This window comes from Sphaerodactylus townsendi, linkage group LG08 (genome assembly GCF_021028975.2).
Source record: "Sphaerodactylus townsendi isolate TG3544 linkage group LG08, MPM_Stown_v2.3, whole genome shotgun sequence".
In the NCBI taxonomy this organism is placed as follows: domain Eukaryota; kingdom Metazoa; phylum Chordata; class Lepidosauria; order Squamata; family Sphaerodactylidae; genus Sphaerodactylus; species Sphaerodactylus townsendi.
Window position 1 is genome coordinate 81,178,241 of NC_059432.1, and position 26,826 is coordinate 81,205,066.

Consider the following 26,826-nt stretch of genomic DNA (forward strand, 5'->3'; position numbering starts at 1 on the left):
TTACATAAGGTTTCACCCTTACTAATGAGGATTTTCATCTTCTCTTCAAACTCACTGATTCTTGGGTGACCTGCATGTCATAATGTGGAATATGTTTAAAATAATCTTCACACAGTAATTACACACAGAGCTGACCACCAAATCAATTATTCTATCACATGAGTCTCGGTAATAGCACCAGACATTGCTGCTGATGTTTTATTGGTAGCTTGAATATATACCATGGAAATAGACATGGTGGAGCTTCCAGACATTAATGTCACTACTCACCTTCAAATCAGAAAGAAAGGATTATGGGATACCTATAATATATGCCAGTGTAATTGTTATGATTCAGAATTTATTTTCCAAATCCAATCTCTCTCCATTTCCCTACACGCACATACACAAAAAATAAAAAGCAAACGATGCAGAACTTACAGGCAGTCCACATGATCCTGGTTCCCCTCTTTCTCCCTGTAACCATAACCATTCATGTTTAGATAAAAGACCACAAAATTATTGATATAACTTACTATCACAATGGTATGAGTAACTTTCTGCAATATAAAACAAAACCTTGTTTCAGCACCATAAACCAAACAGCCACATCTAGTACAAAGCTTCAGGGAGATCATAATTTTAAAGTCTGACTACCCAATTTCATGTTATGCTCACTCAGAGTAATCTCCACATGAATTTTGTGAGGTTTAGCCTTCAAAATATATGTCCCTGGAAACATTTACAAAGCATATGTTTGCCCAGCTCTAGCCACTGAGTGTCAAAAGATCCTCAGGGTGACAAATGAAGTCAGTGTTAAAAATGTTCATATCTATATTTAAACAAAACTAGTCAAAAATGGGTTGGATCCAGCAAATCATACCTTCTCCCATTTCACCTTTCTACCAGCAATCTCTCTGATCTCAGGAAAGTTGATTCTCATGTGTAATAGCGAGATGGGTCAATGGGATACAGTGCGTAGGGGCAAGTAGCACATCATCCGCTCTCTTCCATCAGCACAGCTCCATTAAGTTGAGGAGGAGGGAGGAGAAAGAAGTAAGGGTTGCCTTTTCACTATAGCCTACCAAGTCACATAGCTGTTACTCCATGAGGTTCCTGTGACCCAAAGAATCAACAATCCTGGAGTCAGAAGTGACAGCAGAAAGGAACAGAAAGGGTCCTTGTGTGAGCACACTGGTCCTTGTGTGAGCACACTGCTACATCCAATCTGGCATCAGAAGTTATCTGCTGCAATCCTAACTGCACCTTTGAGGAACTAAATTCCACTGAAGGACTTCTGAGTAAATTTATACGATTGTATTTAAATGTCTGCAAAATGCAGATGAACTTGTAATCCACAAAGCAGTGTGAGCATAGATTATTTACAAATACAATTCTCCTTTTATTTTGCATGATACTTTTAAATGGTTTAAATATTAATTGAATAAATACCTAAAGAAATGAACATTTGATATGCATTTCACATGATTTTAAATACTTTTCTAAATTATTGAAACAATAAGAAATTATCTGAATAAGAACATGTTTGTTAGACTTACAGAAGCCCCTTTAATGAACCTGGAAACATTTGCAGGGTGTCCTTTTTCTCCTTTTTGTCCAGAAATACCCTGAGAAGACATTTTAAGACAACTATGAATATTTCTTAGAATAATTTTATATTTTGCTTATGAGATCTGAAGTAATGATATCCATGCAATCGCTGACTTTGATCTTGAGTTCATGTAATAGGTTAAGGATAATAGTTCCATCACAACTGGTATCTTCCATTAGTGAAAGGAATCTTCCTCTAATGAAAGAATCTTCATTGTAAAGGAACCAACTCAACACACTTTTGTTTTGATTTTAAATGCTAATTGTAAATTAGCAACCTTTAGCTTCTGGAATGCATGCTCCTCAAAATGTTTTTCCAGAATCATTTAAGACAAATAAAGAAATTCCAGTGCTTCAAAGCTCAGCTTACTGCACAGTGCATATTCAAATGAAGAAAGGGCTGGATTAAGACTTTCTTCTAAGATGTAAGTAAACTCCCAATTTCCATCAAAGGGCCTAAAAATGGTATATTCATCATGTCCACATGCTCCCCAGCCTCACTGCTTTCCGTTCTTTCATTCCCTGGGCAGAGCACAAAAACAAACCAACTGAAAACAAACTCCAATTAACTGCCCATGATGCCCAAATTCAGGTGATTGAGCAATTGGGAATTTTCGCCACACAAACTGGGCTTCTAAGCCACCCTCTCCCTATTCTGAATATCGACTTAATTTATTCCAGTACAGGGATATGATTGTCAAACCCATGCTGTCTTTACAATGCTTTTGAGTGAATAACAAAGGTCAACTCACAAATGAGCCTATTGGTCCAACAAGGCCAACCTCTCCAGGAAATCCTGGTTCCCCCCTTGAACCATGACATCCATCAAAGCCAGGTTTGCCCCTGGGTCCTTCAGGTCCAGGTAATCCCTATGAAGTTTCAAAAAGAGAAATTTAACATAAAATGGAAAAGTATTTGCTAGCCAAACATGAACTCCACAGAGTTTAGAAGTCAAGTTCTTATGTTGGTATAGTCAATATTTGCTATGTTAACTAAAATTACTTCTTACTAATATCAATGAGATTTCACTTTATACTTGGCAGCCCTGGCATAGAAGAAGACGAGGAGGAGGAAGAGGAGGAAGAGTTTGGATTTATACACACTCTTTCTCTCCTGAAGGAGATTCAAAGAGGCTTACAATCACCTTCCCCCGCCCCCCCCAAACAAACACCCTGTGAGGTGGGTGGGGCTGAGAGAGCTCGGAACTGTGACTAGCCCAAGGTCACCCAGCTGGTGAGTGTTGGAGCGCACAGCCTAATCCAGTTCCCCAGATAAGCCTCCACAGCTCAAGTAGCAGAGCGGGGAATCAAACCCAATTCTCCAGATTAGAGTGCACCAGTTCTTATCCACTACACTGCTGCTCCCAGATGCTTGCTGTTTCATGATGACTTCTGATAAGCCTTTCTTCTAAGGCTCTCATTATTTGCTACACCAGTTGGGGGGGGGGGGGGCTTGCAATTTTGATTCTCCTCAATGATCTTTACCAGTACTCTAATTATAATTTAGGTGGGAACATCTGTTTAGTGAAAATTATAGAATACTGTCTGAAATGTAAAATGAGTTTGAACAAAATTAACTATGGTTGTTAAAAAGTCAAATTCTCTAGGGCAGGAACACCTCTCTACAATCATAAAATGCACAAACACTGGTAGTGTACTTACAGGCATACCGTCTAAACCTGGAAATCCTGGAACGCCAGTAGGACCCTGATGAAATTAAATATTAAAGCAATAATGCACTTCATACACTCAGAATTATTGAAAGGGATCTAAAATTTCTTTAAATGATGAATTAATGACAAAGAATCCTGGGGCAAAGAAAAGACAACAAAAATTATTGCTACATATGTTAACATAGGCCATGCAACCTAATTCATCAGATATATGAAACAGCCGTCACTTTATATTGTCCCACATATGCATGAAAACGTTGTTATAATTTAATTTATTTCTACAGCATCATCAATATGCATGTGCTTTACTGGGTACAAGAAAGCAACCCTGAATAACTTATAATAAAAAATTTGACAGTAAAGGGAGAAAGAGGAGGTGGAAGCTAGCAAAGAATATACCAGTATGCTCATTCCATTTACATGTTCTTAGGCTTAATTAAATGGCTGAGTCAAAGACAACAAAAAATTGTACCCTGGTATTAAGACCTTGTTATGAGTACTGTCATAAGTGCCTGCCTGCTGTGAGAGAGAGACTATTGCCATCAAGGGCAGAGCTGCTACAACCTACACTGCCCTCTCCTTCCCTGTACATTGGTGGTAGAGTAAATGGTGGTAAATATTTTTGGTTTTCTATTTGGTTTTGATTTTTTATTGTGTGTGTGAGTGGAGAGAAGTGGGTTAAGTACCTTATTGCCTCTTTCTCCAGCTGACCCAGGAAGACCCATTTCACCTCTTTGACCTTTTTCTCCTGGCAAGCCAATGGGTCCTACGGAACCCAAAGCACCAATTGGACCCTGGACTCCCGGCTGTCCAGGCTGACCCTGGAAAAGAAAGGATTCAGATTTCGCTTTTTGTATATGCAATGTCATGAGACAAGGAATCAGATGCAAAGCCAAAACCAGGAGTTGACTCCTCAAGAGGAGATGTGAGGACCAGAGCAAAACCCTTCCTTGCCAGCCCAGGCTGAATCAGATGCAGTGCAGCTGGGAGAGCCTTCAGCAGCCCCAGACAAGCAAAGGGACAAGCCAGATGCACAAAGAAGGCAAAAGCAGAGACAGCAGCTCAGTCATAAAAGGGAAAATGCTTGCATTGCAGCTCAACATGGCAAAAGGCTCTGCGAGCTGAAAACAGCAACCTTAGAGGAGGACTGAGTCTTTGTAAGCTCCAAGACTCGTTAGCAAGGGTGTCCTATATAAACCCTGTCTTGGACTTGACTCTGCCTGGGTGCAATGAGTCTGTCTCACTGGAAAACTCCACATGCCAGGTTCCTGCTCTACATCTTGTATCTCTGTGCCTAGCCTGCCTGCCTGCTTGAATTCCTGAAATAGCTTGATCTCAGACTGCTTGACCATGCCTGCCCCTGCCTTGACTTCAGAATGTCTGGCAACACCCATACCTGACTTCATCTTGGACTGCCTGACCACCCCTGTGCCTTCCACCAATCCTGAACTTGGACTGCCTGACATGCCAGAAGTAACGCCTGCCTGCAGCACACAAAGCAAGAATTCTCACAATGGAAGAAAATGTATGTCTGTATTTATCATTATACTATATATATTATTATAGTATATATTTAATGTATTCATTTGCTTCATTTATACCGCACCATTCTTCCAAATGGGGACTCAAAGTGGTGTACATAATTTTCCTCTTCTCCAGTTTATCTTCACAATAACCCCTGTGATATAGGTTAGGTTGAGAGGGTGGGAATGGCCCAAAGTCACTCAGAAAGTTTCTATGGCAAAGTGGGAATTCAAACTTGGGTCTCCCAGATCCAAGACCAACACTCTAACCATTATGCCACACACATTCTCTGCTATGATGCTATATTTTATGTCATTAATTTCTAAAGTACTACATGGAACTACATTCAGTATAGAGGAGCACCACTGAACACATAAACCAGAGGTTTGGATGCAGTTCACATAGATCTGAAGTCATAAGCTAGCTTTGTCAAGAGAAACTATGCAATGTAAAGATTTTTTTTTAAAAAAAAGATGACTGACTTAACCATGTTACTGTTCATTCAACCATCATGAACAGGAAACACAACTAAAACATTAATAGGGTTTAGAGGTCCAACAAGCTTCTGCTTCCAATCATAATAACCGGCAAAGTTATTTGTTCTTTGTCCCTTAACTGAAAAACACTGGCCTCCACAGAAACAATAGTCTTTCCATTCAAATACTGAAGGGATTATAACTGTTGAATGTTTAAAATGACTTAGCTAGACAACACTCCCATGTACCTCCAAAGAAACCGGTAATATTTCAGTTTAAAAGATAGCTCACATTCGATCATTTCCCCTCTTTTCTGATGAGTAAAACTGGTAAACTTTTTGCTACACTATGAATAAAATACACTAGTGCCATTATGGATGAAGTATAATTGCTTCAGGAAAAGCCAGGTTCAGTATGCAGGCTACACGTTGGTCATCCCTGATTTAGGCTGTCACCAGAAGTGGGAGAAGTTACAAACAGGATAATAAAATCAGTAAGTCACGGTAGGTTTGACAGTCAGTGTTTCATTCAGAGATAATTCTTTCAGCTTAATGACCAATTAGGAATGGAAGATTGTGAAAACCAGGTTGATACCATCTAATTCAACTACTGTAGTATTAGGACAGCTGTTAAAACAAAGTCAATGAAGAAAGTAATGCTCAAGAAGGAAATGACAAATTAGTTCAATTAAAACAGACAGAAAGTTAAGCCTAGCATCTACTAGCATCAATTCCACTGGTTGCTTAATTTTCTACATCAGAAACTTTCAATCTCTTGACTAGTTAATGTTAGTTTAGCACATCATGAATCTCACTGGCTGTAAAAGGCTGACTATCAAACAAAACAGCTTACTTTGAAAATGAAAGTGATGGTTCTTATTAACTAAAATACGATTTCTTACTTTTTTCATGTTCAAAAAACTTACATTGTTCAAAGAAGAAATTTAGTAATATATATGATAAATATAAATGATACCGTTCCTCCACAGTGCAGTTTTCTTAGTCATTTTTATTCGATCTCTAATAAATTGTACTGGGAAAATTTTTTATGAAGCAATAGTCTCCAAATGAAATTGAGGTTTCGCAACAAAGAATCAGCGATTACTGATTAGACTGAAGTCTCTAAACCAGCACTGATAACTGTGAGGCGATTTATTCTGTTTTCAACTCACCCAGTTTATTGGTCTCAAAAACAATGATAAAGATGGATTTTGAATAATGCTGGTCTAGGGGTTAGGTTCTGAAACTGGCTATGAAATGATTGCATATAGCTGCATGTCTGTGAGTATACTTGCTCAAGAGAAACATGAATAAGCCAACAAGGTGCCCACATTTTGAAAATGTTCAAAATTTAGCTAGCCTTTTTGGCAAGAGCATCTTGACAAGTGCATAAGATGCAACAAAAGGATCTCTGCACTAGTAAAGGGGCATCTATTTTGCAGTAGATAGAAATATGTATTATCACTTCTTTTTAAAGGGATTGCTTCCAGAACAGCCAGTTCTGCAATCCATTGCGGAACCAAGGACATTAGAAGCACCTATGATGATATACCTGCCAATATAAAAGACCCCAATTTGCAGTGGATATTATTGTGAAGTTCATTTTCACAATGCAACAGTGATGATAAAAACTTAATGGAGTATTACACACTTCTACACAATTAGGACAAAGCACATGCAAAACAAAACAAAAGTGCAGGGGCACTTAAAGACTAGCAACATTTGTTTCAACATGATCTTTTGCAAGCCACAGTTCTTCAGATAAACATGTGAAGGAAAATCATAAAGGAATATCTTATGGGAAAGAGTAACGGAGGGCAGAACTGAGAGAGACAGGCTTGGTAGTGAAATGTGACTCACAAAAGCTCACATTGAAATACATGCTGTTAGCCTCTAAAGTGCCACAGGATTTTTGTTTTATCTAGCTATGACAGTGTAACACAGCGACTCCTTTGCAAATTCATGTGCCATTTAAAATTCTTTTCAGCCCTTCTTCCTTTGTTGGTATGTACATATGAACACAGAAAGGCAGCTCCAAATGCAATTGTGGAAGGTTTCTAAATGAACTGACGATGGAAGGTTGAATCACAATCCCATTTCACTCTCCCCATACTTTACAATGCAATGGATATTCAGGCTATGTGCCTATGTGAAGAGAAGTGGGATATCCACTGGAGTTTTCCCAGTTACCACAGGGGGTCACTATCCCTACATGTTAAACCAAATGAAAGAGAATCTAGCAGACTAAATCCAACTGAATGGGGAAAAGAAGTGTTACTGTTTTGTTGGGTGCTGACAAGTACAAACATTTCAACACACTGAGTTGAACAGCTATTTAAAATCCTCAAGAATGTGTATGAGGCATTGCTTCTACAGTTTTTGGATAGTCAAACAATATAATCTTCTTTCGTAATACACATATTTATTTTAATTTTATTTCTTTGCACTTATAGCCCGCTTTCCCCCGAAGGGCTCAGGGCAGCATACAACACATATCATAACACCAACAATTACAGCATCAATAAAAACAATTCAGTAACTCAACAAACTGATTTAGAGATCCTTTTCCTATCTTTTTTTAATATTCAGCCACAAAGCAGAGATTAAGTTGAATGAGGCCATTTGACAGAAGGCCACTTACATAGCATCACAACTTTCTCATTATGAAAACATTGCTGTTTAATCCTGTTTAATCCTAGAGACATAGCTAAAACTATATACAGAGACATGGAACAATTGAACGGTCAATCTCACTTTGCATATCAAATAATGTGCAACACACTGTCACATATTTGAAACAAAATCTTCTATTGTGCCAGATTCTTCCCCTCCCCCCACCATCTGTGGCATCCCCTCTTGGCGGGGACCCCTTCTCAGCACCCCCTGGGGCAGATGATTCCAGCTCCTCATTGATCTCATAGACTTCAGAAGGAGAACTCATGGCTTGGTAAGTTCCTCAGTTCCACACGGACTGCCAGCCAATAGCTTCCTCCTCAGCCACTTTCCTCTTGTGCTATTATGGGGACAGTCCTGACCCAGGACCTCAACCTATCAACCAGGGTCTCTGTGTCTAAGCTAAGCCCACCCTTCCCCTGCCCTATGGGCTACCTCAGCTGCCTCTCCTTCCCAGATTCTGCCCTCCCCTAGACTTCCCTTGGGCCCCACCCTGTTTGTCTCCTGACTCTGAGGTTTGTGTCTGATTCCTCCCCACTTCCTCTACAGCGAGTGTCTCCTAGGGCCCTGGGATAGGGGAAGCCAGTGTGCACTGGCCCTGGGATTGCTGGTTTGTAGTAAAGTGGTTCTTGTCAGCCTTGGAGCCTTCTGGTCAGTCCTAGAGGGGTGGGAATGAAACCAGCCAGCTCTGTGTGGCTCAGTGGCTTTCAAGCCATCCTAGAGACCACAGGGACAAGGTGGCATGGCTCCAAGTGGCCCAGGGGCTTCCTGCCATCCCAGAGGCTGTGTGAAGTGGAGTAGGTCTGATGGTGGGGGAACATCGTGAGTGGCAGGCACCTTGGCCATCTCAGGATTCCATGCAATAATTTTAAAAACTGGAAAGAAATCACTCCTTCATAGAGATTAGAAGTTAGTTATTCATTTTGGCATCTGGGCAGCTATATTTACTAATACTGGCTTTGCTCTTAGCATGTGACATAATCTCTCAGCAGAAGCCAAATTGGGTCAAATCATGAATAGGAGCTTGCTTCTGCATTCTGCTTAACTCGATTCACAAAGCTTGAAGTAGCGAATGGGATCAAATTCCAGAGCTCACAGAAGGATATATTATGGGGTTTAATTAATTATTAACTGAAACAAAATTTTAACCATGCAAATGTTCCTAAATCCTATGAGTTTGAAGAAAGTCTCAAATCCCACTGGCTAGAATCAACCTCAGTACAATGGGTATGAAAGAGAAGCACCTGCAAGATCTAAGTACTGCTGAAATTTGGCTTCTGCTGTTTTAACAAAATGAAAAATTAACTATATACAGAAAGCTAAAACGCCCTGCAAAAATACTTTTTAAAAATCATGAATAACAATGTAAACCATTATGCCAATTGAGGCCTCATAGAGCATGATTATCAAATTATGTTTTGATTATTAGATCTTGCCATGATTTATGGGCTCTATCCTCTTTCTCCCTCTGCCGTGGGTTAATGTGTAAGGACACACCTTTCCTGGTTTAACCTTTACTAGTTGCTTACCATGGCTTCTATGCCAGAATAATCATGGTAACCATTAATCATAGTTTGTTCTGAGAAAAAAAGAGACTGAAAACAAGATTATACTGTGTTGTGTTAAATCAGTCATCACAGTAAATAGCAGATGACCAAATGGTTTCCCATAGAAAATCAGTGGTACAGTATTGGAAAAGTTTTCTCCCCTTGAACATAATTTCTTTAGGTCTACCAATGTTGGGAGGGAGGGTCCAAAATTATGTAAATGTGTATAGAAACTAAATATAGGTTGTAGATACCATTTCAACATGTATGAAATTATAGCTAATGCTAATATACATTAAAATCATTCAAAATATAACATACTGAAATGACAATATGATTTTTCTTCAAGTTGCTAAATATTCTAACTTACTGAAGACATGCTTTTTGGCCATGGGGAACTTTGCCATTTTTCAGAAATTTAGTAGCCAAAATTTTCATATATACAAGAAAATACTGCAATGAAATTTCTTGGTAAACTGATTACTAGTAGGTGAATATTCAACAAAATAAATTACCAGATCTGCTTGAACATAGTTTGTGGAAATTCTATGAAATTTGGAAATGTTTGGTCATAAACCACTTCTACATTTCTGCTATACTACATTATATATTGTTGAAATAAATTTTTACCTTCAAAATGTTGTAAGTGGAGTTCTACCTTTCCAAGCCTACTGAAATCCATGGGCTTAGAAAGCTGTAATTCTATGGAGGGTGGCACTGCCAATCACCTGAAATGGGCATGAATTGTCTTTGGAAATGCATATTTGGAATTCAATGGTGCTTAAGTGTGTAAAATTGTACTAAGAGTCTCCATTTTTTGCACTACTACAAGAAACAGTTTTAATTTTCTTTTTGTTCAAAGACTCTGCAGTTATGCATGTTAGTGATTTTATGCCCTCTGTTAATAGCAAGTAGCAACTGAGCTTCAAAGTATTGTTCCTTCATGGATTTCAATTTCATTTGATCTTGATTTAAACTTTTAATGGCTGCGTTTTTTAGAAATTAAAATTCCAGCTCATTTAAGTATGGTCATATGGCACTTCCCATTTCTCACTAGAATTATATAGTCCTCAAAGACACTAGGTAAATAGCTGTGCTGAGATTTCACTAATTAATGTGCCAATCTCTGCACACACAGAAAATGAACTTATATAACCTCTATAAAGAACTACAGTTCAGTAAGCCAGAGAGGTGTAGTGGTTAAAAACAGGGGTTCTAAGCTGGAAAACTGAGTGGGATTCTCCATAAAGCCTGCTGGGGGAATCTTAGGCCAGTCACAGTTCTCTCAGAACTCTTTCAGCCTCACCTACTTTACAAGGTGCCTATTGTGAGGAGAGCAGGGGATTGTGATTGTAAGCCACTTTGATACTCTTTACAGTAGAGAAAAGTAGGGTATGAAAACTAACTCTTCTAAAAATGCTTAAGACTATTGCTTATACATGCAGTTGGGTAGCTAACCTTAACATGGAGTTCTGAGTTTTCCCAGAACTTCATCTGATCTTCAGACTACAAATATCAATTCTCCTGAAACAAGTTGAACCTTTGGTAGGTTGATTATTGCATACTGTAAAATCTAGGAGAAACAGAAGTCTGAGATTAGCTACAGAGGAAGTCTAGGATGCCATTTTTTCCTTATGATGTAGCATACAGATAAACTGTAATCTGTAAGGACATTAAAAACGAGAGGCTGTGTGGAATTGAAAGAGAAATTGGACCACTGTTGGCAGATATCTTCCAAATGGTCTTCAGAATAGATTTTTCTTCTCAGTACTAAGGAAAACCTGAAAAGGAATTTGAGAGGTCTGGGTTTTTTTTCTTTTGGTTGAATGGTATATAACTAGATAGCAGCAAGTAATAATAGGACAAATATTTAGAATCACAGGATTAGTATGATTTACTGAACATGTGTTCAGATGCCTACAAGAGACATAAGGTGGGGAAAAGGTGGGTGGAAATTATATGAAGTGAGAAATTTAAATGTAAAATTTGAATTTTGGTAGAAGAAAGTGACGCAAGAGGGTAAGGAGCTGCAAGAGCTGATGTTTGACATTACATCCTTGATAAGTACCTACTCCTCCGCATATTCTGCCATCTACAGGCACCACCAATAAATTTCAAAAAATCTCCCAGATCAACATTGACAACCCTATGCAAGCAGGCCCTGTTAACATCAAAGGGAGTTACACTTTTGACCAAGAATTCAGGTTCAAAATTTAAAACCATACCCATGCTAATATAATATGCATTTCATTGACATAGAGATATCATGAACAAATCTGTCCATGAAGTCTGAAACCATACTGCATCAGGAATTTCAAAATAAGGACTCTGCAGAGGGCAAAACCAAGAAAAATTGTCTTCATGGGCGGTCCTGAAGTGATGAGAAAAAGTAACCCTGCTTCACACTGAACTCACTTTTTTAAAGGATTAGGCATATGTTTCTGGTATAAAGCTGAACCTTTGTTTCACCAACACATAATTGACCAAGTTTTGCAAATGAACTTGAAGACAAAAACACACACAACTCTTTGGAATTTCACACAGCTACTCTCTAGAGCAACTAAAACTACAGCTTTTCATAACATCAAGTTCTTTAACACTAACCAAAAATGAATATCCACCACCATGTCAGAGATAATATTAGGTCAATGCTTGTAATCCTAGATGTCTGGACATTCCCTCCTCTCAGAGAATTGATTAATTGATTGATTGATTGCCCACCTTTCTGCCTTTATCAGGACAACCAAGGAGTCTAATAGATTTAAAATATGTAATAAAATATGTAATAAAAACACATCCTAAAAACATTAAAACCAAACAAAAAACAAAATCATAAATTTGAACAAAATAAAGTTAATATACAATATGAAATAAAACTACCTGCTCACAGAAGATGGCAACAGAAGGGGACAGGAGAGTCTCTTTGGGAAGAGACTTCCACAATTTCAATGTCGGGACTGAAAAGGCCCCTTCCTAGGTGCACCCTCCCCCTATCTCAGAAAGTGGAGGCACCACAGTTCAAGAGTAGAACATTTTAGACTAGTCAATAGTTACTGAAATCTCATGGATCCAGGATAGACTTTTTTGTAATGGGAACACCCATCCTGTTTTAAAGTTGGGGTAACCATCCCCATTCTCAAGAAGGCATTAACTACCTCTTGAACCCACTCAGCCAGCCCCACTGCAAATTAAAGCAGTCAGGAAAGGCAAGGGTCATAAAAGCAGGTGGCAGTCCACAAACTTTCATGGTCCATCCTAAGACTGAATAAAGTATTTCAGACAGCTGGATAAGCTGGCATTGCTAGAATCCAAGCCAGTGTGGGTATAAGAGATTTTATCTGTAAACTGTTAAGCAAAACAGTCACAGCACCATCAACCAGTTCACCTCTACCAGTTGGCCACATAACAACAGACCTCTGAACACCCAGAACAGCTCTGCCAGCCTACATTATGCATACAGCAAAGGTGGTAGAAAAGTATTGTTTCTTTGTCACCATCACAACCACAGAGTACATTTTAAAAAGAGCTTTCGCCTATGTCTTATCATATTTTTCCACTCTATTGTAGCCATCTCACTGTGTATCACCTGCAATCTTTCAGTAAAACAAGAGGCTACCTGGGCTCTAACATCTGAAAAATGTGTTTCAAATTATTATTATTATTATTATTATTATTATTATTATTATTATTATTATTATTATTATTATTATTATTATTATTAAATTTAATGAACCACCCACCCCCGAAGGGCTCTGGGCAGTGTACAACAAAATAAGGAAGACAATAATACACAATAAATAAATAATCGATTAAAATTGATAACTTAATTCAATAAAACACAGCAGCAGCATTACATATCCAGTAAATAATAGTGGTGGTGGCGCCCGATCCCAAGGCTGGGAGGGGAAATTACAGTCATTGCCATTATTACCATGCTTATCTATGAACCCAGTAGAAATCAGATGAATGTTTTATAAACCAGCGTGTTCTAGAATGCATGGCTGTTGTTGTTTTTAAAAGAAGAGTTGGATCCTGACTAAAGTCTCCATGAAAGTCATGTCTTTTGCTCACCAAACACAATTTCATACTTACTCTTGAACCTTTTTCAGGAAAGCATGAACAGGCCAAACAATCGTGTCCATCACAAGGTCCAACATTTGCATATCTACCCTGAAAAGAGTCAGCAGTTAGTTTCTTCATTTTTAACAGGCACTTTTTCAAAATCTGTGTATCCCAATCCAGTTAATAGTAGCTTGTTCCACTCATTTCAAAAGAGACTAAAGTTATGACTAATTTCATTTTTTAAAAGAGCCCCGTGGAGAAATAAAGAGCACTTAAAAGTCGGTTTCAATACACAAAGAATATTATTTAATTAAGTAAATTAAGTTATCATTTAAGGTAGATCAATGGATCTCCAAAAGCACTTAACTAGCCAATTTTCATCTAATGCTGATTTCAGCTTCAGGAAATTTGCCCAAAGCAATTGCCCTGAACCTCCAGAGACAAGGCCAGTGATTGGTTCAGCAGCAGGGCCAGGATTCCTCAGGCTGGCAGAAGCAGGCAGCAACCTGGCAAATGTTATGTCTTTAAACCCTGGCAGGCCAGAAACCAAAGCCACACCTCCACAGCCCAATAGGGACTGATGGGGGTGAGACCAGAGAGTAGGCCGGAGCATACTGGCCAATGGGGAGCACAGGACTTTCCCAAAGATGGGAAGCAACACCCAGGATTGACTGATTCCTCAGAATCCAGAGGCAGGGGCAGGGACTTGCAGGACCTTTAGGGAGACATTTAAGCCTCTCCACCCAAGAGCCAAGGAGCACATGATTGGGGCTTTTCCTCTTTCCATAGAGAGAAGGACATGAGAGTTCTAACAGGAGGTAGTGGATCAGGGTGAAAATTCAACCCTTCGCCTCCAAGTTTAAGGAGTGGAGAGTGAATTCAGTATGCCCTCTGGTGAGATCGCTGCTGAGGAAGCGGATGTGTACCACGTTTGACCTGCAAGGCACTGATTCCATTAGTGTCACTAGCCCCAGCCCACCTTCTCCCACATTTTTCTCTAACATGACAAATTGCATTTCCATGAAATAAAAAAAACTACGTTTGCATAATTTGTTTGTAATTCAGTTGTTAAATAACTAGTGTAAGAGTCAATGTGGTGTAGTGTTTAGAGTGTCAAACTAAGACCTAGGAGACCCATGTTTGAATCTCCACAGAAAGTGGACTGGGTGACCTTGGATCAGCTATATATTCTCAGCCTAACTAACCTATCTCAAAGAATTGTTGTGATGATAAAACGGAAGAAAGGAAGACAGTGTAAACTAGTTTGAATCCTAATTGGGGAGGAAGGTAGGATATAAATGAAGTAAATTAAATAAAATATCTGCCAGAGCATTTGAGGGTATTTGGACAGCAGGCATCTTTGGGGCTTGTTATTTTATTTTTTGTTTTAGCTGGGGTGTTTTAAATTATTATTGAAAGCCTCCTTGAACCGGTACAGGAAAGGTGGGATATAAATATTTTTAAAGAAAGAAAGAAAATGAAAATTCCTAAGTTCTGAAGGAAAAAGCTGATTAATGCTTCCTACACATATTTTCATATTCTTCATTTGAATGTATTTACAGAATACATAAATACATACTGAATACACTGCCTTTAGGCCAATGGGATGTAGTGGTCAAGTATCAGACTTGGAAGCTTTCTGTGTGACCTTGGTCCAGTCACAGACTTCTATGCACTTTCAGCCTAACCTGCCTCACAAGGTTGGAGGAAATGAGAACAATGTGACCATGGGATATAAATGAAGTAAACAAATACATATTAGAATTACCAATAGAATAATCTAACACTTTCACGAAATGGTGATGACAGTAACATAGAAATAGTTCAAAATGGGCAACCCAGTCCAACAGGGGACAACACTGGTGTAGTGACACCCTGCTGCCTCCAGAGGGCTTTTTGGCAGTGCACAGAGGCAAACTCCTCCTCCTCCTCTTCCCACTGCCAAAAAGCCCTCCATTGGGCTCAATGGATGTATACCACCCAAAAGGTGACCTGGTTCCAAACCCCAGGCTGCTGTATATCCAATGGCAAAGCTGTGGTGGAAGCTAACTAAGGTTGGCTTCGCCCAAGGCCATGCCTCTAGAATGCCCCACTACGCTGGGAGGGCTGGTAGTGGTGGGAGGGTGCTGATGCGGGTGTCTCAGTGGGCCATGGTGGGTGCCTGCCAGCAGATTTGACTTTCTGTCAGGGCAAGTGCTCTGGAGGGGGCAAATCCACCAACATACACCTGCACCATCTCCCAATGGCCATCCAGTCTCCCTCCACCCCCAGATAATTTATGGAATTATGATAGTATAGTGATAATCACAAGACGTTTTTTTAAAAAGGGCTGTTCTTTTAATTCAGAAAATGTGTATGCTGTCTTTTCAGGCAGCTCACAACCAAAACATTAAAACAAATAAATAAAAACATATGCCAATTAAAATAATAAAATGAATTAAAAATAAGTTAATAAAATAAACCAAGCTGATAAAACTGGACAATCTACACAAGATATTGGCAGCTGTTAGCCATGAAGCCACTGTAGGAAACAGGATGCTAGACTAGATGGTTCTTTGGTTTTACTTATGCTTATATAGTATGTCACTGAGAAAGCGATGAGGAATTTACATACATGGCAGCCAGAGTAGTGACAGTTTCACATGTCATACTGCTGTGCAATATAATCTACATGGTAAATATGGAGTGATCTTTTGCTAGTGTTTCAGTATCATCCCTCATAAATAACTTTCAATACAGTTTGATACCACTGTCTCCTTAATCTAAAGGCATTTTATTTATGTACAAGGCAACTTTGCAAAGAAGTAATGAGTTCTTATTTTATTATATATGATTGCATACATCTAGCAATGCAAAATCATATACAAACCACAGTGATGCATGGTTACTGAAGAAGTATATTCTGCTGTTTTAAATTGAATTTTTCATCCTTATATGGATTTTAGCTTTTTTCTAATACAAGATTTATATTTCAGTTTTTCATGGGAGTCTGATAATAATTCAGTGTACCATTTTTTGTTATCAGAAACATTAAAATATTTTTTCTATCCTTGACCTTCAGCACTAAAAAATTATATTCCCTGGTGTTCTTTGTATCTTGTAGCAGGATTCCCATGGAAATATGTCTGTGCTGCAATAGACATTGCATGGATCTATGGCAATGTCAAAACAATTCATTTGTTTTTCTAACAAAACTGTGTTTCTTTGACAATTTAGGAAAATATTTATTTTTCAGAGTGCAGCCTTGTACTAAAGATTAAAATGCTAAAACAGTTAAAACACAGACTAATAATTTAGCTATAAAATCTACCTCAGGCTCAGTAATATAGACTTTGATTCATATTAAAAGCAATGAAATGCAGGGGAAGGTGCCTTCCCTTCCCCCTGTTCTGCCCCCGTTTCAGACCTCGTATGATCAGGCCTCATAGCAAATGCATTAACTCATTTATTAGGGAAAACTAGACAAGGCACAAAAAAATTCATGATACCCCATATTTTTCTAATAGTGAAAATCTGTCAGGGAAAGAAGTGTTTCATACTTTATTGCTGTTTTCGCAATCTAAATCACACTTTCCAAATTGCTGTTTGTTCATAGGGGAAGAAAGTAGCTGTTGAACTTGTGGGTTCTAAGTATGTATGTTCCTTGTTAGCACATCTTCTCTCTCAACTAGAATAAAAGAACCTGTTGGCAAAGCTGCTGCATACTGTTTCCTGCTTCTTGAATACAAAGCAATACTGAAGGGTGAATTGGAAGCAGGACAGCTAACCTCACCGTCTACAAGAGTTGCTCACCTCCAATCAGGTATTATTCCTTTAAACTTCCATCATTGGCTGCTGTGGACTGAAATTGTGGTCAGTGGCGTATGGCTGTAGGGTCATAGGGTACCCCATGTCCCCGGGTGCATGCTTTTTGGTCACATGACCAAACAGAGCCACCAATGGAGCTCCTAGTCCTGCCTTCCCCGGCTGACCTCCGGCCAGAGGCACAACACTGATCTTCTGCCTTCTGTTCTGCCTTCCCTGGCTGGGGAGGGCAGGACTGGAAGCCCCTGCCACGGCTCCTCCTCCCTGCCCAGAAGCTAGGGGCGAGGGAAACTCGCTCCACGGCTTCTAGGAAATGGGCTGCTGCCGCCTCCTCCTCCCTGCCTAGAGGCTGGGGGTCAAGGGAAACTCGCTCCCCAGCTTCTAGGCAATGAAGAAGGGCTGGGGCCCAACTCACAAGCAAGCAGAGCTTACTCATGAGTAAGCTGGGAATCTGCACACAGGGGGAGCCCGGAGGGGTTTTTGCCTCTGGGCACCATTTGTCTTTGGTTCGCCTCTGATTGTGGTGCTTGGGAAAGAGGGGTGTACTTTTGTGTTTGGTATCAGTTAATGAAAAGGGTTCCTAAACACATTCTAACATTGTATTGTCGAAGGCTTTCACGGCCAGAATCACTGGGGTGATGTCTGGTTTCCGGGCTATATGGCCGTGTTCTAGCAGCATTCTCTCCTGACGTTTCGCCTGCATCTGTGGCTGCCATATTCAGAGAATCCTTCAGATCCTCTGAAGATGCCAGCCACAGATGCAGGCGAAACATCAGGAGAGAATGCTGCTAGAACACGGCCATACAGCCCGGAAACCAGACAGTACCTTACATTCTAACATTATTCACTATAGATTTAGGCACTACAGAGTTAGGTGCCATAGGAAATTCAGAGGAGAATTACAGAGGTGACATAGTCAATCTCCTGTCAGTAGAAAAATCAGAAGAAATTTATCATGCTTCTTCTCTTGCTCCCCCTTTTTCTTTCCTCTTGCATTCCTTTCCCCCCTCATTTTCAGAAATAAGGTTGGCTGGCATTAGATGTACATTAGCTGAACATCCTTTATTTACTTCATTTATACACTGCCTTCCTCCTAAATGGGGCCTGGAGGTGGTTTATGATATTCTCCCCTTGTCCATTGCATCCTTACAACCCTGTGAGGTGGAGAGTGTGTGGCTGGCCCACGGTCACCCAGCAAGCTTCCATGGTAGAACAGGGACGAACCTGGGTTTCCCAGATCTTAGTATTAGTGTAGAGGTCCTGGGGGGAGGGGAGGTAGAAAGGGGGAGGGGCCCATTATCTGGTAGAGGCCCACCCATGTTGAGGGTAAAGGAAGGGAGTGGAGCACTTTTAATAACTAGTGATTAGCTTTAAATAGAGTATTCCTGAAATCACACTCTACAAATCTGCTTCTTTTCCAGAATATTTTATATTATAAACAAAATGTATAAAAGATATATACAATGCCAAAACAAATTAAAGACATATCATGAGTATGAGATCTTCAGTGCTATAGAGATCCTGATTTTAATACCATAAATAATTTCTAACCTAGGGTCAGTCTTTCTATATTATTTTGTCTTCTCAAAATCTTACATTATTAGCACATTTCAAATATAACCAACTTTTTAACTTCAATAGGTGCCTTTTATATCCCAAAGTTATGCTCCTAGGGTTGTAGTTCTGATATGAAGTTCTCATGTACAGATAGTAAACAGATACAGTACTTCTCATCCTGGTTGCAAATTGTAGTCTGGAGCTAAGCATGGTTAGTAAAAATAGTACAGCCTGTGTGATGCTGTGTGATTTCTGAAACTGAAAAGGAGGAGGGAACATGTGAGCAACAGGGAAGGCAAAAAGGAGGAAAAGGAAGGCACCTACAAGCTTCAGTTTACTTAGTACAAGTGTGTTTGAAAAACTTCTATGTCTTAACTCTGTAGTTCAAAGGGTGATGTATTTTAGCAATAGGACTAATGATGAGGCCCAAAGTCCTCAGCAATGTACAAGAATTCCACAGAACTCATTCAGTGTGGAAATACTTCCTGAAAGTAGAACCTTTGACAATTACCTGATGAAAGAAACAAGAAGTATCATGTTACTTTTATTGGTATCGTGTTGCTTTTATCCACTTTGTGAAGCAGGCAATGTACTGGCATTCTTTTCAGTTTTTACTAAGTGACATCAGACACCTAAAATGAACAGCGCTATGTTCTCCCTATCAGATGGTATTTTCCAAAGTTTTGAATTATGCACAGCACGTTAATACCAGGGGATGGCACACCCTTTCATAGGCTGGCATTCAGTGTTTAGGACAGGCTGTAAACAAAAAGCTTGTTCTGCTAGGCTAATTAACCTGATTAATCACAGCAATCGGTAACTGGTAATTACAGCTTTAATTAACTAATTACTCCTATAGATTTATCCAGCCCTGTTTCATCCCTTCTCAGTGTAGTCTAAAGGTGGTTCAGAATATTTTTGTTTGGTTAGTATTCTGAAAAGAGAAGTTTTGTTATTTGTTAAATGTGCTGATATAAATCCAAACACAATGTCAACATTCAAAATATTTTTGAATGTTCTTTTAAAATGTTTATTTGTAAAAACTGACATATATCTCTGTAAGAGACTGAAACTGTGGGAGAATTGCAACTTCTGCATCCAAATCACTTACCCCATAAACTGGTTTCAGTGAAGTAAGTATTATTACTAGCCACCTGGTAGGAAAATTCAGATTGAATTATTATTAAAAAATAAAGAAATCTAAAAGAAGAGGAAAAAAGCATATTATAAAATAATTGCCAATGACACAGCTTGTAACTCTAGTCACATTTATATCCATCAGAATTTCCCTAGTTCAGTGTTACCACTTCAGGTTGCCAACATCCAGGTGGGGCCTGGAGCGCTCTCAAAATTACGAATGATTTTCATATTTCAAAAAACAATTCCCCTATTTTGGAAGAAACATGCTATGAAGTACCCCACTGAGATCTCTTTTTCCCAACCCTGCAGTCCCCAGACCCCTCCATCAAACCTCTAGGTATTTTCCAACCCAGAGTTAGCAACTCTTGTGCCATCAGGACCAGATTTAGAGAACCAATTCCAGGACTCTGGCTTTCAAGTTCAGGAGGAGGTCCCAAAAGTGAGCTATAGATTTTTTTTTTAACTTGTATCAATGTCTACCATTGTTTACCCAGCAACATGAAGCATGTACCAAATGGACACCATTACAAGCAGTCTTGTTATGTACTGTTCTGAGCTCAAGAGAAATATCTCAGTGTAGTAATATAGCTGGAATTCAAAACATACCATGCAATTCCATTTGTAAGTTTAATCCATTTAATAGGTGTTGTTTGTTGTAATTCATTTGATTTCAAGCCTCCGTTGTTGAATTTGTTAACATCAGAGCTTGGTCTGCCTGCATGTTCTGACTTGACGATGATGTTCCACATTCTTCCACCTCTTGACCTGCTAATAAGGAAAGTATAAAAGTGACTCAGGTACCTTAAACTGACACAGGTACCTTAAAAATTGCATTTGACAAAAAAAGATTGAAAATATTAAATGCTGTGTATATTAAAGGCCAAAACAAATGATCAGTTAAAGTACCCTTAAGTGTACCATTGTACAATAGGGCTGTCATGTAATGGAATGGTTCAAAAAGGAACTTTTATAAAGGAAATATGAATGTGGTATATAGCATGGTTTCTTTTTTTTTGCTGCTGTGCCTTCACTTTTAAAAAAGTAAATTAGTTTTCAGTATATTGGATCTGAATAAGAGACATTAATTTCAAAATTAATCCTCCTTTCTTTGAAAACCTACTATCAGTTGAGATAATTTTGTTTCCTTAATAATGACATTAGTAAAAACACTGGTGGACTGCTAGAGTACTCATTCCTAAATTGCAGCGCTGTTCCAAATTCGTCTCCAAGGCTGGTTTTCAGGAAGTAACACCCTCTTGCCCTGGATCAGTTAATATAAAAATGCCCACAGACAAGACTGCAAGATCAGCTTTCAAAAACATCATGACATTTCATTAAGTTACTGCACCTGTTGCCATAGCTCAGTCTGTTGTGAGAGGGGGAAAATTACTCTGTGAGCTGGGTAGCTCAAGGCCAAATCCTTCTCCTGTCAGTGGCAAAAATCTATTAATGCCCACACTAGCTACCAAGCAACACCCATCACTATTTGCTGTTAGCAAATTTAAGTTTGTTTCACATGATCGGCTATGATTTTTAAGGGAACGAAAATAATCATGTCTGTGATAGGCTCCCTTCATTGGCGGGGAAAATTCCATAGATGGTTTTGTGCAAGCTAACAAATCAGACACCTGCCATCCTATTAAAAAAGCTCTGCCTCTAGCTGGGACCTTGAGATCTACTGGAACTACACAGATCTGATCTTTGACTAACTGATCTCCAGACTACACAGATCTGTTTCCCTTGAGAAATTGGCTGCTCTGGAGGGTGGACTCAATAGCATTATACCATACTTCAGTCCCTCCCCTCCACAAGCCCTGCCCTCCAGGGTCCACCTAAAAATCTCCAGGAATTTCACAACTCAGAGGCAGCAACCCAGCTCTGTACAAAGGATTTCACAGAAACACTGATGTAGCATACTGTTTTAACACACAAAACAAAGGCCTACATACATGCATAAATTTTCACTGATTTCAGGCTAAATGAGTAGAAGTTCTGAAAAAGGATTCATGCTAAAAATATCTGTACATATCAGTTCACATGATGCAGTGACACTGTTTTGTACGAATTGTCTGTCGTATGCATTGTCCTGTGTCTGGCTTTAGATTCCTATCTACGATCAGGCCAATATATAAACTTTAACTTATGGATTTCTTCATGGGCAGCAAAAATCAACTCAGCACATGTCCATCATGCTTGGATCAAGTTAAGCTCTAGCTTGGTCTATATAAGAAGGAAGGCAGGGAGCAGTCAGTTGAGATAACATTGTACTTGAATTCTCATTAGTACTGTCATTCCTATTATGCCTTTTGGAAACCAATTTCTGGCTGAAAAGTAAATGCAAATAAAATGATTTGTGTGTGCTTGTTTATCTGTTCTAATGTGACATCTTTTTGGATGACTGAAATATCAAAATAAAAGTTGGTATGTGCATTCATGATGCACTTACAAGTTTCAGCTTTGAACAGCATTGTGATTAGTGTTCAAAAGGTCCAGGAAAGATTTAAAACACCACATTTTCATTGACCATTGGATAAGAGTAGCTTAGAAAACCACATTCTCTTAGAATAGAAGATTACCCAGATTTGAGACTCACCTGTAACCCTCAAATGACAGCAAAGAGTACAGTGAGCTCCAAGCATTTGACAAATGTGTCACAAAACTGTCTGATATTACAATCTTATAAATAGATATACCTACATTCAAGTTGGTAACCCTACTCTCCAGTGGAGGGATTCAAATAATTTAACAACTGGTTCCAGTGGTGGGAATTCAAATAATTTAACAACTTATTGTTTACAAGCACCATTTTAACAACCGGTTCTGCCGAAGTGGTGCAAACCTGCTGAATCCCACCACTGCTACTCTCTAATGAACTCCCTCCCCAAACTCAGTCCTCCCCAGATACGGCTCACAGATCTCCAGAATGTCCCAAACAGGAGTTAGCTAACTTACTAATAATCATCATTATTTTATTTATATTCCAGTCTCCCCCTGCCAGAGCAGGGCTCAGGGTGACTGGAAGAGGAACAGCCTGAGTAATGGATTATCAATGGACCTACTGTTGGTTGGATAGACCAGTAAGGCAAGGGAAGGCAAGGGAAAAATTTTGTGTGCACCTGTCTATTGAGCTAAGTTCTCCAGGTCTGCCTGTGATTTTAAAGAATTCACGTTACCATACTTTGCTGTCCTTTCCAAACAGAGATAAGGAGTTATTGTACTTTTGTTGTCTATGCAAACACAATAGCAATTTATTGTCAAAGGCTTTCATGGCCAGATTCTACTGATGGTTGCGGGTTTTCCAGGCTGTGTGGCCGTGGTCTGGTAGATCTTGTTCCTAACGTTTCGCCTGCATCTGTGGCTGGCATCTTCAGAGGTGTATCACAGAGAGAAGTGTGGACACAGTCTGTAACAGACTTCTCTCTGTGATACACTTCTGAAGATGCCAGCCACAGATGCAGGCGAAACGTTAGGAAAAAAATCTACCAGACCACAGCCACACAGCCCGGAAAACCCATAACAACCAAACAATAGCAATTAGCGAAAAACTGAGTCAGCTCTACATAGTGTCATCAAGACCAGAGGCGTATCTAGGAAAAATTGAACCCGAGGCAACACTTGAGTCCCCCCCGAGTGCTTTCCTTCACCCTCCTTATATCCTCTTCCTCCCCCTTTGTGCCACCCCCTCTTCAATCCCTGCCCCACCCCCTTTCACTCCTGTGAGCCCGGCTGGCCTCAGAGCCTGCCTGCCTTTCACTTGCCATTCTTGGTAGGGCCTGTTCCGGCCACAGCAGCGTTGCCAGCCCCTCTGCCTCCCTGGGGGCCACTGCACGCTTCCTCAGTGTTTCCCCAGCAAACAAGCACTCACCTGGGTCAAGAGGTAGCTGGGGGCCAGCCCGCGCATGCCAAGGCTCTCCTGACCGCCAAGAGGCCATCAACTGCTGCTGCCTGTGGGTCACTGTTCCCTGGCCCCCTCTTGACCCGAGTCAGTGCTTGTTTGCTGGGGCCAAGGCCGAGAGGTGAGTCCAAGGCAGGCGCTGACCCCAACCTCGAACACAACATTTGCCCATGCCTTCCTCTGCGTAGCCCCGCCCTCCTTCAGGAACACCCAGCTGGGCAGCTGGTTGTATCTCTCCGCCTCGTCCATTCGCATGCCACCACTCCTCACACGCAGAGGTATGTGGCCATGGGGGGGCAATTTTCCACCCCTCACGCGACTGAATGGCCTGTGCCCAGGGACATGTAATCCCACATGTCCCCGTGGGCAGTATGCCACTGAGCAAGACACAGCTGACTCATGGTGACCACACAAGATTGTTAAGGCAAGAGACAAAAAGAGGTGGCTTGCCATTGCCTGCCCCTGAGTAGAGACCATGGGCTTCCTTGGCAGTCTCCCATCTAAGTACTACCCAGGGCTGATCTTGTTTGGCTTCTGAGATCTGTCAAGAGCAGGTTAATCTGGGACATCCAAATCAGGGCCAGGGGGGCTTGCAACTGAGCAGAAGGAGCTCTGCAACCCACTTCAGAGCCCTGACTTATGGGTTGAAGCCTAATTCAAAACAAGCCCCTTGAATATGAATCTGTTCTTACACAGCTCCACTGGTTTTAATTTCATCAGGCACATATGACAGTCTTAGCTGACAATGTCCTCAGTGAGCATGGTACAGCAGATAGAGTATAATTCAGGACTCATTACAGTGTCAAATGCCCAACATTTCTTTTCAGACCTTTCATAATTGGTAAACCCTAAATGGCTGTTGTGTTTTGCAGGGCTTAGTGATTCTATATTTGAAGAATGCAATATGCTAAAATTAATACTGCATTTGCAGAACCACTGTCTTCATTTCCTAGCTAGAGGTAGTTTCATTTAGTAATTAGCATGTCAGAATAGGATCTGGGAGACCAGGTTCAAATCCCCACTCTGCTATGGAAACAGGCTGGGTGACCTTGAGCCAGTTATTTTATCTTACCCTAATGTTGCTGCAGTAAGGAGAAAGGGATAACTATGGTGTAAGCTGCTTTGTGTCCCCAATGGGATCCAAATATCTAAATACATAAATATTAATAAATTGTAGGTCAGAGCTGGAAGTGCAAAAATCATCAATTCAGTGTTCAAGACATTAAACCAATTTTATGAATATAAAAATTGTCACCTGAGTGCAGACCATGGCTGATTTAGTCAAATCCTGTTTAATTGTCTAAAAATTGTTATCTGATTGTAGACCACAGCTGATTTAGCGAAATTCTGTCCATTGATTCAGGCAACTGTTGTTCTCAGCGCTACTATCTGCAATTTTAGGGTATCACTGGAAAGCAGATGATGTAGCAATATCTACGCAATTACAAAACAGATCAGTACTTTGTGGAAAATGTATGCCTGTTTGAGTTTCATTATATAAAAACAGTGGCATATAGATGCAATATAAAACCGATATAACAGGGATTGACCTCCAGACCTTACATATGCCCAGTAAGGATCCCTATGAGAAGTAACACGCAGCAAATGTACCATGCAGCGAATCTTCTAGTCTAGCAAGCACCTCTTACAACCCATGCAAATAGGAAATTGACCAGCATGTGTAGACGTTCACCAAGTTCACTGATACTGCATTAGTCATGTTGTCAGAAGAACACCAAGGTGGGCTGAGACCCTGTGGATGATTGATGCTGGAATTTGCCTATTATGCATGATGACAGCCCAGAAAATTGGCTGGCATGCCCATACTGGCAACAGAACTATATGAAGGACAAGAAGAGTAAGGCAAATTCCTGCCAGCGAAAACCACCCAGCAATGCCCCAGTGCCAGTCACCACTTAGCCATCTTGCAGGCACGTGCTTGCACGTTGCTTAGGCAAATATTTAAAGCTCGACTGACCCCCTGAGCCGCAGCTAAGGGCCGGTGAGTCGCGCCAGGTGTCGCCAGACGGTGGGGTCGGCTCCCGCTTTCAGTCTTCCCCAGCACCAAGCAAGGTTCTGGATCACCAAAAGGGGCAACTCAGGAGCCTGACCACAACTGCGCCACAGAGGGGTGAGGACCCCCCGTCCCTCCACACACACAGCGTGACGCCACGGCGGTTAATCCCCTCTTCGCGCCTCCTTTTCCACAGCCGGTCGTACCTGGCTTACAGGTGGGCGATACCTGGCGCGAGCCGCTCCGCCTGGCGCTCCCTCGGTACCCCGACGCTCCCAGCCAGGCGTGAAAGGGCGCGCGCGCGCCTGGCCCCGCAGGTGGCTCTCCCCCCCACCCCCCATCCTCCTCTTTCCTGCACTTTTGGCCCCGCCCCGGGCTATTCCGAAGGGTTATTCCTCACTCAGAGCGACAGGGGGGCCGGGGCTGTTCCTTACCCAGGAGAGAAAAGAGGGCAGAGCCTCGGGAACTTGGCGCGAGCAGAAGACGCCGACGGGAGGCAAGGGTGCCGGTTTCGTTGGAGAAGATAAACTTTTTGCGCGCGCGCTCGAGGGCGAGAGAGGCGCACGACCGAGCCCGCGCGCCCCCGCCGCCGCCGAAATGTCTAGTTGGTGCCTCGCGCTGTTGTTGCTGGGCTCCCTGCTGAGCGCTTTGCGCCGGGAGGACCGCCTTCCTATTGCTGCCGCTGCTGCTGTAGAGGTGAGCTCGGTGCCAGGGCTCAAGCTTGCCTGGACGTTACACGTCTTTTTTTTTTCGTTTTCTTGCAGGGCTTCCTGTGGGTCCAGTGTCTTCTTCTAGTCCAGCCACTGTCGGACAGTTCTTACATTTATAAGATCGCTGCCAGGAAAAAAAAAAGTAGTCAACCTAAAAGCCTGT

General features: G+C 40.8%; 1 protein-coding gene across 1 annotated transcript in view; it reads right to left on the reverse strand.

The window, feature by feature from the left end:
- Positions 1-26,451, reverse strand: part of COL4A4 (collagen type IV alpha 4 chain) — an 83,680-nt gene extending 57,229 nt beyond the window's left edge. The window contains exons 1-9 of the mRNA XM_048506718.1: positions 26,388-26,451; positions 20,651-20,809; positions 20,016-20,058; positions 13,574-13,651; positions 3,949-4,083; positions 3,252-3,296; positions 2,343-2,459; positions 1,539-1,607; positions 421-456 (exon numbers count right to left, since the gene is read on the reverse strand). Of these exons, the coding sequence (XP_048362675.1) occupies positions 421-456; positions 1,539-1,607; positions 2,343-2,459; positions 3,252-3,296; positions 3,949-4,083; positions 13,574-13,651; positions 20,016-20,058; positions 20,651-20,793 (666 nt within the window). The 5' untranslated portion in view covers positions 20,794-20,809; positions 26,388-26,451. The remainder of the gene's footprint in view (positions 1-420; positions 457-1,538; positions 1,608-2,342; positions 2,460-3,251; positions 3,297-3,948; positions 4,084-13,573; positions 13,652-20,015; positions 20,059-20,650; positions 20,810-26,387) is intronic.
- Between the last annotated feature and the right edge of the window lie 375 nt (positions 26,452-26,826).